This window comes from Staurois parvus, unplaced genomic scaffold (genome assembly GCF_062004578.1).
Source record: "Staurois parvus isolate SC_StPar_1 unplaced genomic scaffold, SC_StPar_1.0 ptg000175l, whole genome shotgun sequence".
NCBI classification, from domain to species: Eukaryota; Metazoa; Chordata; class Amphibia; order Anura; family Ranidae; genus Staurois; species Staurois parvus.
In genome coordinates this window covers 4,347,242-4,364,379 of record NW_028317971.1, presented here as the reverse complement: position 1 = coordinate 4,364,379, position 17,138 = coordinate 4,347,242, and the positions used below count along the sequence as shown (strand labels likewise).

The following is a 17,138-nucleotide window of genomic DNA, read 5'->3' as shown; positions in this document are numbered from 1 at the left end:
AATGCATTGTATTCAGATTTGTTGGTTACATTAGATTCCCTTTGAATTAGCTAATTAAGAAGATTTGAAAAGACCAGGGATCGCTGTGCTTAACACTGTCTGATTGAAATAATAATAGTTATTATATAATAGGTTTTAGTAGGCTTATAACTCGAAGCTGCAAATAGTTCTTTATACTGTACTAATAAATGAACCGATACATGTTACTACAAATTGGCAACAGAATGCTTGAACTATGCCATGTTATCCCAATTTAAAAAAGGAAAGGGATTATAACTATTTAAAGGGAACGTCATCTTTCCCCAAAATTACTATGGCATGACTATGTGACATTGAAAAAAATAAATAAATATATATATATATATGGGTTAGACAAGAAAATTGGAAACACTAGATGATTTGCAGGTGTGAAAGTGATGAAATGTTTCATGTTGAAAGTAGAAGTGATGCAACATTCTTTTGCTTCCACTGTGTAATGAGACACCTAGCTAACAGGTGGGAAGCTTCACTTTTGTCATTCACTGCGTGAGCTTCTGGTAATATTGAGTCATGTCAGAGCTTACTGAGCTTCAAAGAGGGCAAATTGGTGGTCACTTAGCTGTTGCCTCTGTGACTGAAGTTGCCTATTTATCTGCCGTGTTGCGAGGTACAGTATCAAAGGTTGTGACAGCATATACAGTATCTGTGAAAATATCTTCTGATAATCATAAGCATGGCTGACATAGTCAACTGACCGAAAGAGACAAAAGGCCATTGTGCAGGACTGTGACCAAGAATAAGAAAACAACTGCAAAAGTGACTGCAGAGTTCAATCTCAGTCTTCACGGGACTGAGATAACCTTTGATCCTGTACCTCACAACATGGCAAATACATTGGCAACTTCGGTCACAGAGGCACCAGCTAATCGGGTACCAACAATCTGCCCTCTTTGAAGCTCAGGAAGCTCTGACATGACTCCGTACCACTAGCAGTACAAAACAAAAATTGAGGCTTCCCACCTGTTAGCTAGGTGTCTCATCACACAGCAAAAGAATGTTATATCACTTCCGATTTCAATGTGAAACATGCAGTCACTGCAAACCTGCAAATCATGTAGTGTTTCCATTTCCTTGTCTAACTCCTGTACATATATATATATATATATATATATATATATATATATGTATATATATCCCACACATGCCATCTTATTGTTGTTTATAGTGGTCATAAAGACTACAAATGTTTTACCTTAATGCATTGCTTGCATTAATGTAAAAAGTGTTTGGACATCAGTATCCCCCCCCCTTTACTTACCTGAGGCCTCATTTCATCCAGCATTGTGCCCATCTGCAGCTCTTCACTCCCCTCACTCACTGGTTTTGCTGAGGCAGCAGAAGCCATTATTAAGGAGTGATGAGGAAGTGGGGACAGAGCCGAGTCCCACTGACTGTATCAATAGACACGGACAGTGAGGCTTGAGAGCGAGCCCACACAACCCCCCCCCCTCCATGCAGTGGAGGAGCCAGCAGCACCGGCAAGGGGCCAGAGAAGAACAGTAGGTTTGGGGCTGCTCTGTGTGATTCATTGCACAGAGCAGGTACAGTAAGTATAAACCTGTTTGTTATTTGTTTATTTATTTATTTTAATCAAAGCATTTTAAATCTTTTAACTTTTTATCATTAAAAATGACCTGTCCATTTTAATTGCTAATTAGCCATCATTTTCTAAATCTGAGGGCATTCTGTACACCATTTTCATACATGACGTTATCAGAAAGCTAAATTCCTGATGGAATAGCTCACTACTTTTTCCAGAAGTTTGCAATGAACAAATGATAAACTCTTTAGACATCCTCTATTCCATTTTTAGGATTATTACAGTGAGTGTTTCTTGTTCAAACAATTTTTATTAATAGTAAACCAGAGTAACATAAACTGGGAGACATTACCATTATACATTGGACATTGTAGTGATAACAAAACAGAAAAAGTGAAGATCACGATACAAATGTCTATATATTTCCGACAAAAACAGGTAGTTAAGAATTTATGACAAATAACGTTATATCGTTGGTCAATCAGGGTAATGGTTCACAAGGGCATTAAATAGGGAGGGAAGTTTAGAGGGGGATCAAACAGGGGAAGGGGGCAGGGGAGAAGGAATAGCAACAATGACTCCATGAACTTTATCGAGTGTACGACAGCCCCTATGAGCTATGTATGAAGGGCTATTAACAATACCCATGGGGCATAGCACACAAATCAAGGAAGGAGGAGTGATTCGTCAAAGTTAGGTGGAAGGAAGCGCTCTACCCAGGGAGTCCATATGCACAAGAATTTCGGGATCGTGTCAAGAATTGTGGCTTCCACCTTTGCATGTATCATGGCTTGTGTTAATTTGGTTTTGACAGCCGCAACACTTAGAGTGGGGGATGTCCAGGATTTCGCTATAACCTGCTTAGCCACCGTCGTGACTTACAGTGAGTGTTTCAACGTGGATTTTTCACTGGCCATACATCTAAAGGGGTACTGAGGATGAATTTTTCCTATTACAACACCGGAACTATTCAAACAATTATGGAAAGCAGGCCCTCCCACTCAGCACCTGAAGATGCTGGTTAAAAAGAAGAAGATAAAAATGTGCAATTGATTTTGCTAAAACACTTGTAATGCATACCATTTTCTTGAAGAGCATTGATTAATTCTCTACAAAAGTGGAGTTTTGCCTTAAATAGGCCACATAAAGGCACTTGAACACTTAACACAAATACTTCACCAGTTATGTCTTTAGCCTTTTGTATTCTGGACATCTCTGAAAAGATTAACCTTTGATAAAATTGAAAAGTAGGATTGGCAATTAATAACACCTATTAATTCAGTAGATCTAGTAATAGTGTTATAAGTAGCAAGCTATGCCAAAAGTGACTTCATCTGTGCCTGCTTTAACCCACACCCATTGTCCTAGCTATTACATAAAGAAGCTTTTCCCATCAATTAAAATTCCATATCCTCGACTTGCAGCGTGCTAATAAAATGAAAAGCCCTGTCTGCAATCAATACACATTAGCATATTTCTCTGAATTGGATTGAAACTCTGTAGCTTAATTATTAGATTTTGGCTCTACAAGATTAATCAGGCATAGCTTATCACACCATGACTATCCAGTATGATAAATCAAACCTGCAGGGCCCCTTATGATGGCTCTCTAAGGGCAAATAAAAAGGTGAAGAGGGGAATTTTCTGCTGAGAATCAGGATTATCTCATTCTAAAATATGTGCAAAGATAATTGTATGCTGGGAAAAAATATACCTGAAGGAAATGGAAGTTTATGTGACAGTTGTTGATGTCACATTGAAGACAAGTAATTGTTATGTCTATTAGAACATTTTCTATTGTAGACCATGGCTACAGTGTTGTGCCATCTCTTTCTATAAAGATTGATAGTCTTTTTATTAAACCACATCTTGGAACAAAAAGACATTACTATTTTTACACAATATTCAACCACACTCTAACCTTGAATAACAGGCTCCATATAGTGTTTTGTGAATCACCATTTTATTACAAACCGCATAGTACACAGCCTTCAATTTCTAACTCAATGGCTGAAGGTACAAAGCTTTTTCTGAATGAGAACCCCGATCAGAATGAAAATCATTGGGTGCTGTTTCTTTCCCTGTGTGTGAGCTGCAGCAACACCTGTTATGAATGCTGAAAATCTATTCACAGCAGGTGAAAGCAGCTTCAGCTCAAAGGAAGTGGATATAGGAGGATTCAGTATTAAAGAATGAGTTCACCTTTTACAAAAAATAATAAATGAACATTTTTTTTGCAGATAAAAAAATTTTCATTTATTATTTTTTGTTTCTAGAGTCTTTAAAGCATTGCATCAGCGATCAGTAGATCGCTGGTGCCATGCAGGTCTCCTGCAGACCTGTCCTTCTATCTGCTTGCCCATACGGGCAATTGTGACAGCTAGCAGGGAGGAAAAGATCCCCCACTAGCTGTCACAACGGGGAGCAGGAAGAAGTGGAGGTCAGATCGTTCATAACTTGTTACAACCTGAATATGAGTGTGACATGTACCATGTTACAAAAGGTGAACTTATCCTTTCAATCAGAATACATTTAGACCAATGGCTACCATGTTGTCTGTACTTAATAAAAGATATAATCTCATGCTAGTAGCCAATAAAAAAAAATTGAGACAAAAAAGAGGGGTCTGAAACATATAACTATAATCATTATTATTATTATTATACAGGATTTATATAGCGCCTACAGTTTGCTCAGCACTTTACAAAATAAAGGGAGACAATACAGCAATGATACAGTTCAATACAAGAGGGTTAGGAGGGGTCAGGGGCGGACTGACCATTCAAGCACTCGGGCACTGCCCGAGGGCCCGGAGCCAGTAGGGAGCCCCATGAGATGCCCCTGGTACCTTTCATAGGCTTTTTTGGGTGTGGTTTGAGTATGGGTGAGGACACAGGGGCCCCATGATCCCCTATTGCCCTGGGGCCCCATGAGTTGTCAGTACCCCCCTGGGAGGGCCCTGCTCCTTGGAGCTTAGAATCTAAGAGGAAGGGGCTGGTGGTAATAAAAAAACATTTTTTTATTGGCTAATTACTATATGTGCTAAAGAACATTTGGTTCCAACTAAAGAATATATTAACAAACCTGACTGTAAAACAACAAAGGGTAAAAACACATTGGTCTATGAGTTTAACCACTTGACCTCCTGAAGGTTTTTCCCAGGGCATTTTTTGCTATTCAGCACTGTACTACTTTAACTAGCAAATGTTCGGTCATGCAGCACTGTAACCAAATTAAATTTGTCATTTTTTTCACACCAAGAGCTTTCTTTTGGTGGTATTTGATCACCGCTGGGTTTTTTATTTTCATTATATAAATGAAAAATGATCAAACATTTAAAAAAAAAAAGAATAACTATGTTTTTGAACTCATTTACAAGAATGGGGCATAATATGCACACTAGCAGTTTACAACAGACCACCACTTTTCAGGATTTACTGTTTATTTGCCTGTGTGCACTATTTGGGGACAGGGTGGTAAAAAAAGTACAAAGAACCATAGTAAAATGCAAAACTGTAACCTTTTTTTAACCAATAACTTATCAGTTTGCAGCAGCTAAATGCAGCTACAATAACGAAAGCTATATTAGGTTGACTGCCAAGACGTTTGACACAATATTACATACCATACTGTAACTAATTAAACCCCTTTTGTAAAAAAAAAAAAAAAGATTGATTTTGTGCTTTTAATGCTCATCCTTGTACAAGGACGAACTCTTTTACACATTTTACCATGAGATATGACACAAATTTACTCTCTGTTTACAGCTCTATTCACTTCATAGAACCCCTGCATTGAGCAGTAATGAAAAGCACTCTAAGGCTACATTCACATCTAAGTGGTTCACAGTGGCTTAACAGTCAGCTAACACAGAAGCCACAGTAAACACAGAATTAACGTATAAATTAAACAAGGCTGTTCATATGTACTGCAGTACTGTGGAAGGACTATGCACTATGGAGCATACATCCTAATTTAATAAGGCACTTCAACCAAAACTGTATTCTAGTTTTCTTAGCAAGTGTACCCATTGTGGATAATGTCCCAGAAGTTACAGGAAGTGAAAGGAAACCACCCAACCCACCCTCCCCCAAAAAAAAATATTTCCAATTGTTTTCTGGTTAAAGGTTCCTAATATTGGACAGAGATTTAGCTCTTCAATGTATGTTCCTCATACCCCTAGTATGTTATCTATACAACACAGCAAACTACATATGCATTTTGTTTTGATGAATTTTAGCTATATGACCAACTGAAAGGGCTTTTATTTTAAGGCAAGAAAACACAAAATGCTCTCAAGAAGTTACAATAAAGCACTCATATATGTGAATTAAAGTGTATTTGTACTTTTAAAGCCAAATTGGGATAACGTCTATTTTATATTTGGTATGTCTTCCCATTTATATAACATAACTCAAAGAAATGGCTCCTAACCTTTTTACTTGTTGAAAACCCCTACCTAGATTTCTTCTTCTATGTAATCTTAAACCTTCTAACTACCTGTCAAATGCCTCTGAAGAATGATTTGAACATGGACTGCCTTTCAAAAACCAAAGCTTGTGTGAACGAGCCTTTAAAGTAGAACTAAAGGCAACACTTTTTTTCCCATTGTCCCATTGGGGAGATTTATCTTCACTTCCTGTCCCATAGCCAAAACAGGAAGTGAGAGATAATCCCTGCAAATAAAAGGAATTCCTTGGGGGCCCCCAGGTCACCAGAACTAGTGTCCCCATTGGAAATTTCCCTCCTATTACTTTTCTGGGGACAGCCCAAAATTTTGGGTTTTCTTTACTTTCAATGATAATGTTAACAGGACAAATAGAGAGGGTGAATCTCCCTACTGGGGGCACAGAGAGCAATAAAAATCTAATAGGTGTTCAAATCCATCTCCACTCTCTCCAGGAAAAAAAAAATGTTTTGCCTTTAGTTATACTTTAAATCTGCCCCTAACTGCACATTGCAATAAATCAGGCTGCTATAGAATCCTACAGTATGTATAAACATTATACAAAGAAACAACTAGAATAGTAAGCCATTTTTTTTTAAATTATCGTTAGGTGGGAATAGGAACACATAACAAACATATAGGTGGGGTTTCTCTAATGTGACTGCAAATGTACAATAGTGATACATTCTAAAAATGTATAAAATATGAATGAAAATGCTTACTACTCTAATTCACATTTTCACATGTGAACAAATTCAGCCACCAAATTGTGGCATTTTATAACATGCATTCACAAATTTCACAATGTACAAGGAGATAGTGGATTAAAATAATTTTGCTGACATTCAAAATAACACAAACAAGTTTTGTCAATGTTTTTCCCTATATAACATTCTCCAAAATATTTTAAAAACTCTTTGAAAAGGAATCATAGCGGGGTGTATTTGTAAAGGAATATATTCAATATAAACCATGTTGGACTTTAAATTCCCACAGCTGCTCTTCCCTGAGGTTTAACAGTAAATTTTCACAACATCCCTCATTCTATATATATTTTTTTCTTTTTAAGACTATCTGGAACATCAAGTAATCCTGAGGGCAGTACAAACAATGTCAATGCTGATTAGTTTCTAGAATTCTATCGGGGAAATGCCTACTTATCTTGGACACTTATCTGAGATGTGAACCCATAACATATCAGGGAAAGAATAGAAATGACAATTCACACTGTGTGGCTTGGAATTTGTTTCCTGACAGCACAATTCTCAGTTGAGCAGATACAGCTCAACAAATAGTAAGAAACTTCTAGTAGATTTATTCTCCCCAAAAAAAGATACCAAGCAGATTTCTATTAAAACATAAGTCATTGACCTATGATGGGATTATCTGTGAATAATGGAGTAAAAAGGGCAACGTTTAAAAAATGGAATGAGCCTTATAGCTGTACTAGAACATTGAATAGGATCAAAATTCCTAATACCCTATACAATTTCTTAAAACCACTGGGGGGTAGGTTCAGCCTTATTTGTGATATAAAATGGGTAAATGATATTATAATAATGTTATTTTCTTTATTTTGGGGGTCTTTTTTTTCACATAAGCTAATTAAAGTTGAAATCGGGGAATGCTAATATGAACATGAGGCTGAAGTACTTAGGTGAGCGTACAGAAAGAGAGAATTCAAGGTTTGCCCCCCCAAAAAAAATATATATATACAGTATATATATATATATATATATATATATATATATAGTTTTTCTTTATTTTCTAGTAGTCACTACTGCCAATTGGGTGGATCACAAGAGTCTGTTCAATGCTTTATACATTTCTAAGCAGGTAAAGAAATTCCTACATGTGAGCTGCAACTGTGTATTTTATTATGATACCCATTGCATATTCAGAACAAATATTGCTCATGTATGCTAGGGTCAGCTATTGTCCTCTTCATTTCGATAAAGCAGTGTAACCAAACTGTAGTACAGCACTGCCTATGCCAACATATTTTCTGTAGGACAAACCTATAGAAAATATGCCAAACCTTCTCAGGGTTGGATTGTCAATTTGAGAAATTTGTTGGAAGCACCGGTCTATCTGTGATTGATTATGGCAATATATGATCAGTCAGTCAACCTTGTTTTAACAATCTTGCATGCTTATGAAGATAAGACAGCAATATGCTGGCATGCCATGATGATATGGTCTCTTTAAGGTCATGTTGTCTTTGAGGTCATGATGATACTGGCTCTTTAGCTTATGGCTTATCCCTATAAGTAACAATAACCACCAATAATGTACATACAGTAGCATCACTCTCTAAGATAGTGAACTTACTACTCTGAAAGGTGTTGACATGCATAAAGTGATGCATGCCAGAACCATTATTCAGTAGGAAAACGTGTTTTATATAAGAAGCAGTGCTCACTGTAACCTATATACATTTTTCAGGACAAATGCAAAAGGCAATAACCTAACAAAACGTTACTGCACTGTTCAACTCCTCAATACTCTCTGCATTGCACTTCTATTCTAACCAAACCCTTAGAATTTAAAGGTTATAACATCTTATTTTGAGCAATAGCTGTTGCAATCATCCCTCAGCTTTCCGAGAGATTGAATTTCGTGCAACTATTCCATTAGTAGCACATTAAATTGTCTCTCTGTTAAACACACTTCAGCCAAGTCTAAATAAAAGTATATATATATATATATATATATATATATACAGTTAGACAGATTACACCACTTAGATCTCTATAAAGCTCTCAGCCCATGTATATTGAAGTTTTTCTCACTGATAAATTGCTTTTTTAGTTCTTAAATTCACTGTTGCTTTAGTTTAATTAACATACTGTCAAATAATCCTATAATATATCTTCACACACATAACTTACAACCTCTGAGAAAAAGATTTTTATTAGCAGGTAAAATAGCCTTCATTTCAAAAAAAAAAATCCACTGTAAAATATTGGGACTTTTGGAAGAGAATTATGGAAGAGAATGGTTTTCTTTATGTAAAGCTAAACAGAAAACAGTCAGAGCCCTCAAATGTATTTAGCCATCAGGAACAACGAAATTAATTTTCCCAGAGTCAATGCTGTGTGAATGACTAGACTTTTTTAATGGTTCTATGAGAAAAGGGCTCACAGTGAGAATCAATGCTTTGTATATCACAGGTAGGAAGAATCCCTTCATTATTAATTATCAAGAGAAAAAGAAACATAAGCTAGAATACAGAGCAGCAATTATTCCACTCTGAGGTCCTCATTAATTTGAAAACTTCTGTGGTTGCAACACACTCTGTTACATTTCCCTACTGTTCACACCACTGTGTCCTTCCCATTTTTGACACCTCATCGTTTCTTTCACCAGACTGCCTGTAGTAACCATGGCAATGCCTGAAGAGTCGTTACTCTCATAGGAGAATCGCACAACATCGTGATATGGAAAATAGCCTATTGAACATATGCTCTGAACATCTCATTAGCAACTGTGTCCAGAAATATTCCCCATCTTGCTTGTCTAATATGGAACCTGTCTTTAGCGGTAGGTCACACCTCTCCTACCCATCAACTTTCATCAAGGGCAACTCTTTTGGTGCTCAGAGATCAGCTGTCATGTTTGTTGAAGTTTTAAGCAGATGAGGAGAGCAAAAGCATGTGTTTATGTCGTGGTACAGAAAGCAGGACTGGAGTCTTGCCAGCTTTAGCCTCTCCCAAGCACATGGTGTTATGTTTTGTACAGCCACAGGCATCTGGCAAAGGACAAAACAAATACAAAAGCAAAACAAAGAAAGCACCAAAGTAGAACACAGAGGTCAACTCTCTGTAATTGTTCACCAGTAATCAGGTTACTAGAACAGAGTTTTGTACACCAGGATATTTTTCACTTTAATAAAGGATCAGGCATCATTTACCATGGGATTATTCCATTTTCAAGAAATGCTTTAAATAAGTTAAAAACAAAAACAAAACAAGAAAAAAGGTCCTCTTGCACATTTAAGCCATAATGTGAAGTATGCACCAAAAAACAAGCACATTATGTCAGATTAAATATAGAATGGATCCCTCCAGCGGCGCACTGTCACCACTGAGGGGATTCAATCTTCACCCGATCTATCTTCTGGGCTCGTGGGCTCGAATTGTTTGAATGGCCAAGCTGTGATGACACCACTCCCTTGCATGTGCATGGGAGTCATGGCCATGGTACAGAGCCCGAAAGGGTCAGTGTGCTCTTTAGAGCACATGCATCGTTGACGTCATCAGCTGCTGCTCACTGTAATATCTCCTAAATGGTGAGTGTTTAGAAGATTTTCATTTTACTTACAGGTAATCTTTACTATACGCTTACCTGGAAGTAAAGGTTGCAAAGTGGACTTTACTTACTTATAGTTGTACATCACACGCACTTTATAAATTATAGCTATAGACACACTAGCATACATTTTCCACTATGTCTTTCTGTATAAATAAACAAATAGAGCTTCCTGCAACAACATCTAAAACTAAAATTGTTCTTGTTATCCAGAGCAACCAAACTGTAGTGGCCACGTGCAAAGTGGAGAGTTAAATGAAGAGTCTGGCTCCTAATAGCAATTCAAAAACTTCTTTCACACACTTTTGATTTATGAGGTTAGGCAACACACAGTTGCCTGACTGTAAATGAACTTTCAAATGAAGCACATAATGGGGAGTGCAAAGCTCACCTGCTTCTCAGACATGATAAAGAGCTGTTCTTCATTCTTTGTAAATGCCATATCCCGTAAGATTGGGCCAGAATCCACCACTTGTATGGTTTCATATTGGAAAGCTCCTGTGATAGGGCCATCAACACGTATCTGAAACAGATAGCACAAAATGTAATACAGGTATATAAAACAGAGAAATAAATCTGAGGGAAAAAAAAAATAAAATTAGGAAATCTGTGTAGAGATGCACTGAATGCAGCACATGTAAAGTACAAAGTTATAGGCATGAGTAAACTGCTGACACAGCAGACAGATGGTAATGGAACAGTCTCCGAGACAGGGAGATATCCTAGTCATTTATTACATGTCAACTGAAACAAAAAAGACAAAGCACCAGAGAGAAAGCTATAAAAAAGAATCTACAAGTGAACAAAATATTTAAACTACATGGTGCTGCCTTATGTTTGGGTCTTCTTGAACAGCTAGTAGTGACAGAGCCCAGTCTAAAACCTATTATACACTATTTACAGTATTCAAGTTTTGTATAATATATGCAGTATAAATAATGTAAAAATTGTATATCTATGAACAAGTTTTACATCATTATTTTTTACATATGTAAACTGGGCTATGTATGTATGCTGACAATGATCACAGCAGGTGACCTCTAGACATCAAAGTAGAAAAAAGAAAATAAGTATCCTATGTCACATACTTTTCCATAACAAATTATCATAATAGGAGCTCCAATGACAAGCACTACATCAGAGCTGGATTTTGTAGCTTGTAGAACAGCCTTTCTCAACCTTTTTAACATGGAGGAACCCTTGAAATAACTTTCCAGTTCTGGGCAACCCCTACTAATAATTACTACATCTACAGCTCACTTGACAGTCACTTGGAAAAATGCTCCTCACATTTGTGGTTATTAGGTAGAATGTACAGATAGCTAAAACACCAATCTTCCACAACACCATACTTTTTTGTATAGATAAGATACTATCACACTTACAAGTTATTACTGCAGAGGATTTAGCAATAAATATAATTATTTCACTTCACTCTATCATTTGTTTGCATACCCTACTCTCTACAAGGGAAGGAGACTGATACATTCAAAGTAAGTTTTGGTGGTTGGATGAAACTGGAGGTAGAAGTGGACTTGGGTGCTGCAGACTTGGTGCTGGGGTACAAGCACCATTCATGGTGATGTACCCTTCAAGATACATTTTAATGCCTTTATTGCCTTAGCTCTAGACAAAAAAAGCTTTTCTGTCTCTCTACTCTTTTAATACCTAAAAGCAACCCATAACACAAAAAGCTGAGATTCAAAGTTCAGCCTTTTTTATAGGTCCTAGTAGGTCCTGGGCAGCATACCTACAAGTACCTAATGTTAAATGTGGCTCTACTATAGATTATACAGGTATTTGAAGTGTTTAGTAATTTATAAATAAAGGAGGGAAAACTGCTCTGTATTGCCAATCTTGTCTACACACTGCAATTGTACAAGCTACATAAAAAAAGCTTGCGAAAAACTTTCATTGCCACCCCAAAGTACATTAACAACTACAGAATGCACAAGCTCAATTACCTGGTAACCTAAAGTTCCAAAATGTTAAATAGATACTGTAATTTCACTGCACTGAGCCCCAATTGGCTGTCCTTGAGCTAGTAGCTAATATTAATGTTACTGTTATATTCATATTGGCTCTAAAATAGTTAGGTAGGTCACTTTTTAAAATTATTTGTCAGCATTTTTCATAGCTTGACTTGCCAAAAATGTCTCATAGTCCCTAATCAGTTTATAAGGATGTAAAACTCAAAGTCATGAAAGTATAACTCTGCAGGGAAACCTGCCTGATTGGCATCAGGTTAGAAATGGAAATGACCTCTAAAAAATTATGGACTGAGGAAGAAACTACAGAAGAACAGGAAAAAATATGGATCGAGCAATGTTTTAATAAGGATGTCCATGCAAAAAGATTTATTTCAAACCAATGCATATGATATAAAAAAAAATATATATATATACTGTATATATATATATATATATATATATATATTGTAATGTGATTGGCTTCATAATTCTTCACCTTTACCCCGGCAGGTGGAAATGATGTCATAATTCTCATGTCAGTTCAATGTTTGCACATGTAAACTTATTCTAGCCTGTGATTTATTCTAAGCTCCATTTATATACTGAAGGTATGTCAATAGTCTACATACATGAAACTGCAGCCGACTAAGTAGCTTAACAAATTATTAGGTAAGCATTTTCTATTGCAGTAAATTTTGTTTAAGTGACATTAAAGTATATGTGAACTCTGACAATAAAATTCATATAAGTTTTATTATGTTAATGTAATTTCAAAAGCCATTTTCATACATTTCAATCTGCAACTTTCATTGAAATACTTCCCTTCTCTGTGTCCTTCTTGTTTTTTTAATTACAACTTTCTGTCCCTGTCTCTCAATTGCACTCTTGCGTTACCACCCTTTCATAATGGTTTCTTAAAAAGCTACAAGTGGCACAAATCAGCACACATTACACAGGCACGGTCCTCTGTTTTCACCAGGGGTGGACTGACAACTCATGGGGCCCCCGGGCAATAGAGGATTATGGGGCCTCTGTATCCTTGCTCAAACTCAAAAAAGCCTATGAAAAAGGTACCAGGGGCATCTCATGGGGCCCCCTACTGACCCCGGGCCCTCGGGCAGTGTCTGAGTTTCCAAATGGCCAGTCCGCCCCTGGTTTTCACCATCAGGAAACACGCTCTAAGAAACCATGGAAGCATGCAGTGTAGTGCATGCATGTAGACTGAGATGGAACAACAGACGAAAAATGTGAAGATGTGAAAAATAATGGCAATTGTTGTTTAGCAAGCTACATGTCAGTTAAGGGTTATGTCTATTTTAATTATGTTATTAAGGAACAAATTCTTAATGTCTTGCTTATTATGAAGATTCTATGTTGCCTATAATGACAGCAAAAGAAAAAAATGCAGATATCTAAAATATAACATAAATGTGTATGATGACACAACACATGAAACACAGCAAGCTATGTATGCAGGTGAAAAATAGGCAGAGTTTGATCACATCAGAAGAGAAAGTAATATGCCTATTGAGAGAACATCTGCTTTGCGTCTAGCTTTGTGTTCTCAAGTTGCCTCTAGTGAACCAGACCTGAGTCTCTAACCTGAAAACCGCTTCACTGCTGCCAGTAACTGGCTATGCTGCTTTGTTTTTTATGGATGGTTGAAATGACTGGTGCACAGGACAAAAGTGTTCTTTCAAATGGCTGAGTTAAAATTTCCTTGTCTGTAACAGACCAACAGTGGAGAGCACAAGGGATTTTCTTGGAAAAGCTACAAACAAAAACAAGATGCCAAACTTAAACCTCTTACTTTAGTAATCTATAACACTACAAGAATGTGTCGGTCAATTTAAAAAGCATTGACGGTTAAGACTGAGCAGTATTGCAGAAAACCAAGCAAGCCAATCATTTATTCATTTAAAAATCAAGTTATTACAAATGGTATGAAGATGGTAAATATCTGATTAGCTGTTAGGATTAGGTGCCCATGCACACAGAATGATTTCTGGTTAACAAAGTGGAGTTATAAAATAAATATCTGGGCATACCCTCCCCACATTTCACATTGAGATATTGTTAAATTGATTCTAAAGGCTTAAGTTTTTTAAAGAAAAAATTATTATTATACAGGTTTTATATAGCACTAACAGTTTGCTCAGCACTTTACAATATGAAGGGAGATAATACAGCAACAATACAGTTCACTACAAGAGGGTTAGGAGGGCCCTGCTCCTTGGAGCTTACAATCTAAGACGGAGGGGCTAGTGGTACAAAAGGTAATACGTGTGGGGAACAAACTAATGGATGAAATAGAAGATTTGGTTATTAGCTGAAGGCAGGATAGGCAGAGTTATAAATGGCTTTATATGTTATTGTTAGTGTTTTGAATTTTGTTCATTGGGCAATGGGAAGCCAGTGGACGGATTGGCAGAGAGGGATAGCAGACATGGAACAGTTAGTAAGGTGAATGAGTCTGGCAGCAGCATTCATGATAGACTTAAGAGGGGATCGCCTGTGATGACGTAGGCCAATGAAGAGGGAGTTACAATAGTCAAGGCAAGAGATAACACAGGGAGTGAATAAGTTGCTTAGTGGTTTTGGTGGGTGGTTAAAAATGGGCGTATCTTGGAGTTCTTATGGAGGTGAAGTCTACAAAATTTGGACAGTGATTGGATTTGGGGCTTAAAGGACACCTGGAAATCCAGGATTACAGCTAGCATGAGGGAAAGGTAAACATGTCTATACCTACCTGCTGTGTGCAGTGGTTTTGCACAGAACAACCTGGATCCTCCTCTTCACAGGTCCCCTGCCAGCACTCCTATCCCCTCCCTCCTGTCGGGTGCCCCCACAGCAAGCAGCTTGCTAAGGGGCACCTGCTGCTCTCTGTGTCCATTCACACATGGAGCAGTCGCTCAGCGCCCTCTGTTTTCTCATTGGCTCACTGGCTGTGATTGACAGCAGAAATACATGGGCTTCGACTTGTCATGTGACTTTATGTGTACATGGTCGCATGACAAGTCACACAAGTGTGAATGGAGCCTTAATCAAAGTTTATTAAGGAGGATCTAGCCTCAAATACACTTCATAATAACTACAATGTATGCAAAAATGTGTTGCAACACTCACTGTGATAAAACATTTCCTGTGTTTCTATTTCTTAATATTTTTATTGATTATAACTGAAAATGAGAGCATTAAAGAATAGGTTCACCTCTGAGAACATGTTATGTGTGCCATCCATTTTTAGAGAACGTGTTCCCAAAGCTGCAGACGCTGCCTAATCCCCCCCTGTGACAGCAGTAGGGGAAGAAGTAGTATGGGGAGAAGCTTCCTGAACTAGCTGTCAGTTTTTTAAAACAGCGTGGATGTGCTCCGCACACACAGCCATGTCATCCATTTACAGGGTACTGTGAATGAATGAACTACAAGTCCCAACAGCCTTAGCAACTGTCAGCTTGTAGTTCTCAATGAACTACCATGGCCCTGTGGAGTACTTTAGCAGTTCATTCATTCTTTCTGTTAGTATATCTGCTTGTCCATACATCCCGTATGGGCAAGCAGATATACTGACAGGTCTACAGAAGACCTGCATGGCACCAGCAATGCTTTACAGGCTCGTGCAACAAAAAGTAATAAATGCACATATTTTTACCTACAAAAGATGAACTTATCGTTTACTCAAAAAAAAAAAGAAAATAATATGCTGCAAAATATTCCAATCATTAAAAGGTAATTAACTAACAGAGAGATTCAGGACTGGTGTTAACCATTTTATCCCCAGACACTGCTGTGCTCTTATATGCTAATACAGCACAGTGAAAACAGCAGGCAAGCAGACCATGAATGGATATTTCCACCTCCAATATCATCAGCCTGGGTGGCAATGCTGTTTTACAGCTATTTCAGACTCTAAGAAAGGTTAAAATGACTGTTAATTAGAATGTGTCATGATGGAAAAGGCCATTCAAAAAGTTAACAGTTCTGTCTCTCTATTTTCTTGTAATTGAACTCTAGAATCTTTAACCGATAGCAGTGCATTAATGTCAATAATTTCCTCCCTCTTGCTGTTTATGCAGCAAAGGTTGCTCCTTATCATGTGTCCTTCACGTAAGACATTAAAATGTAATATGACATACAGTATACAGAAAAGTTAAGTTTACTGAAACATAATAAAGTAGAGCACCAACTTAAAGAATTACCGAGGGTACAGAGGTTGACTTGTATGCCACGGTAAACATTTAAAGCAAATATGTGTTTTGCAGATGTAAAGTGAATCACTAGGTTTGCTTTAAAATATCTTTGCCAAGTAGCGTATACTCACCTACTTTTTCTTTCCCTTCCACATTGTTCTATTCTGTCCACTGAGAGCAAAGAAAGCATTATCTATGCTTTATCTAAGCTTTAAGTTGTTCTTTCTCTGCCCCATGTGACAATACTGGGCCAATTATCAAGCACCAGTGCTGTCACATTGGCAAAAAGGAAGCATGTTGCATGATCCTCCATACTTAGAAGTACTTGGGTCTTCCTACGGTGCTGCTGGTTCCACCCTCCCCAAGCAACTTGCTATGGAGGCACTCGTGCTTGTTCACTCCTAAGCCAGCACTGTGTATCCATAGACACATAGAGCATGTCTCGACCCTGCCCCCTGCTCCCTCCTCATTGGCTGTTAGATTAACAGCAGTGGGAGCCAATTGGCTACTGCTGATGTCTCTGTGCCAATGAAGAGGGATAAAGAACAGAGAGACGCTGCTCTTGTGCACATTGCTGGATCGAGATCGGGCTCAGGTAAGTATAAGCTGCATACTGAAGGTTTTTTATCTTAATCCATTAG

General features: G+C 37.6%; 1 protein-coding gene across 1 annotated transcript in view; it reads right to left on the bottom strand.

The window, feature by feature from the left end:
• Positions 1 to 17,138, bottom strand: part of PLXNA4 (plexin A4) — a 925,294-nt gene that overhangs the window by 445,949 nt on the left and 462,207 nt on the right. The window contains exon 4 of the mRNA XM_089676880.1: positions 10,729 to 10,860. Coding sequence (XP_089533006.1) covers positions 10,729 to 10,860 — 132 coding nt within the window. The remainder of the gene's footprint in view (positions 1 to 10,728; positions 10,861 to 17,138) is intronic.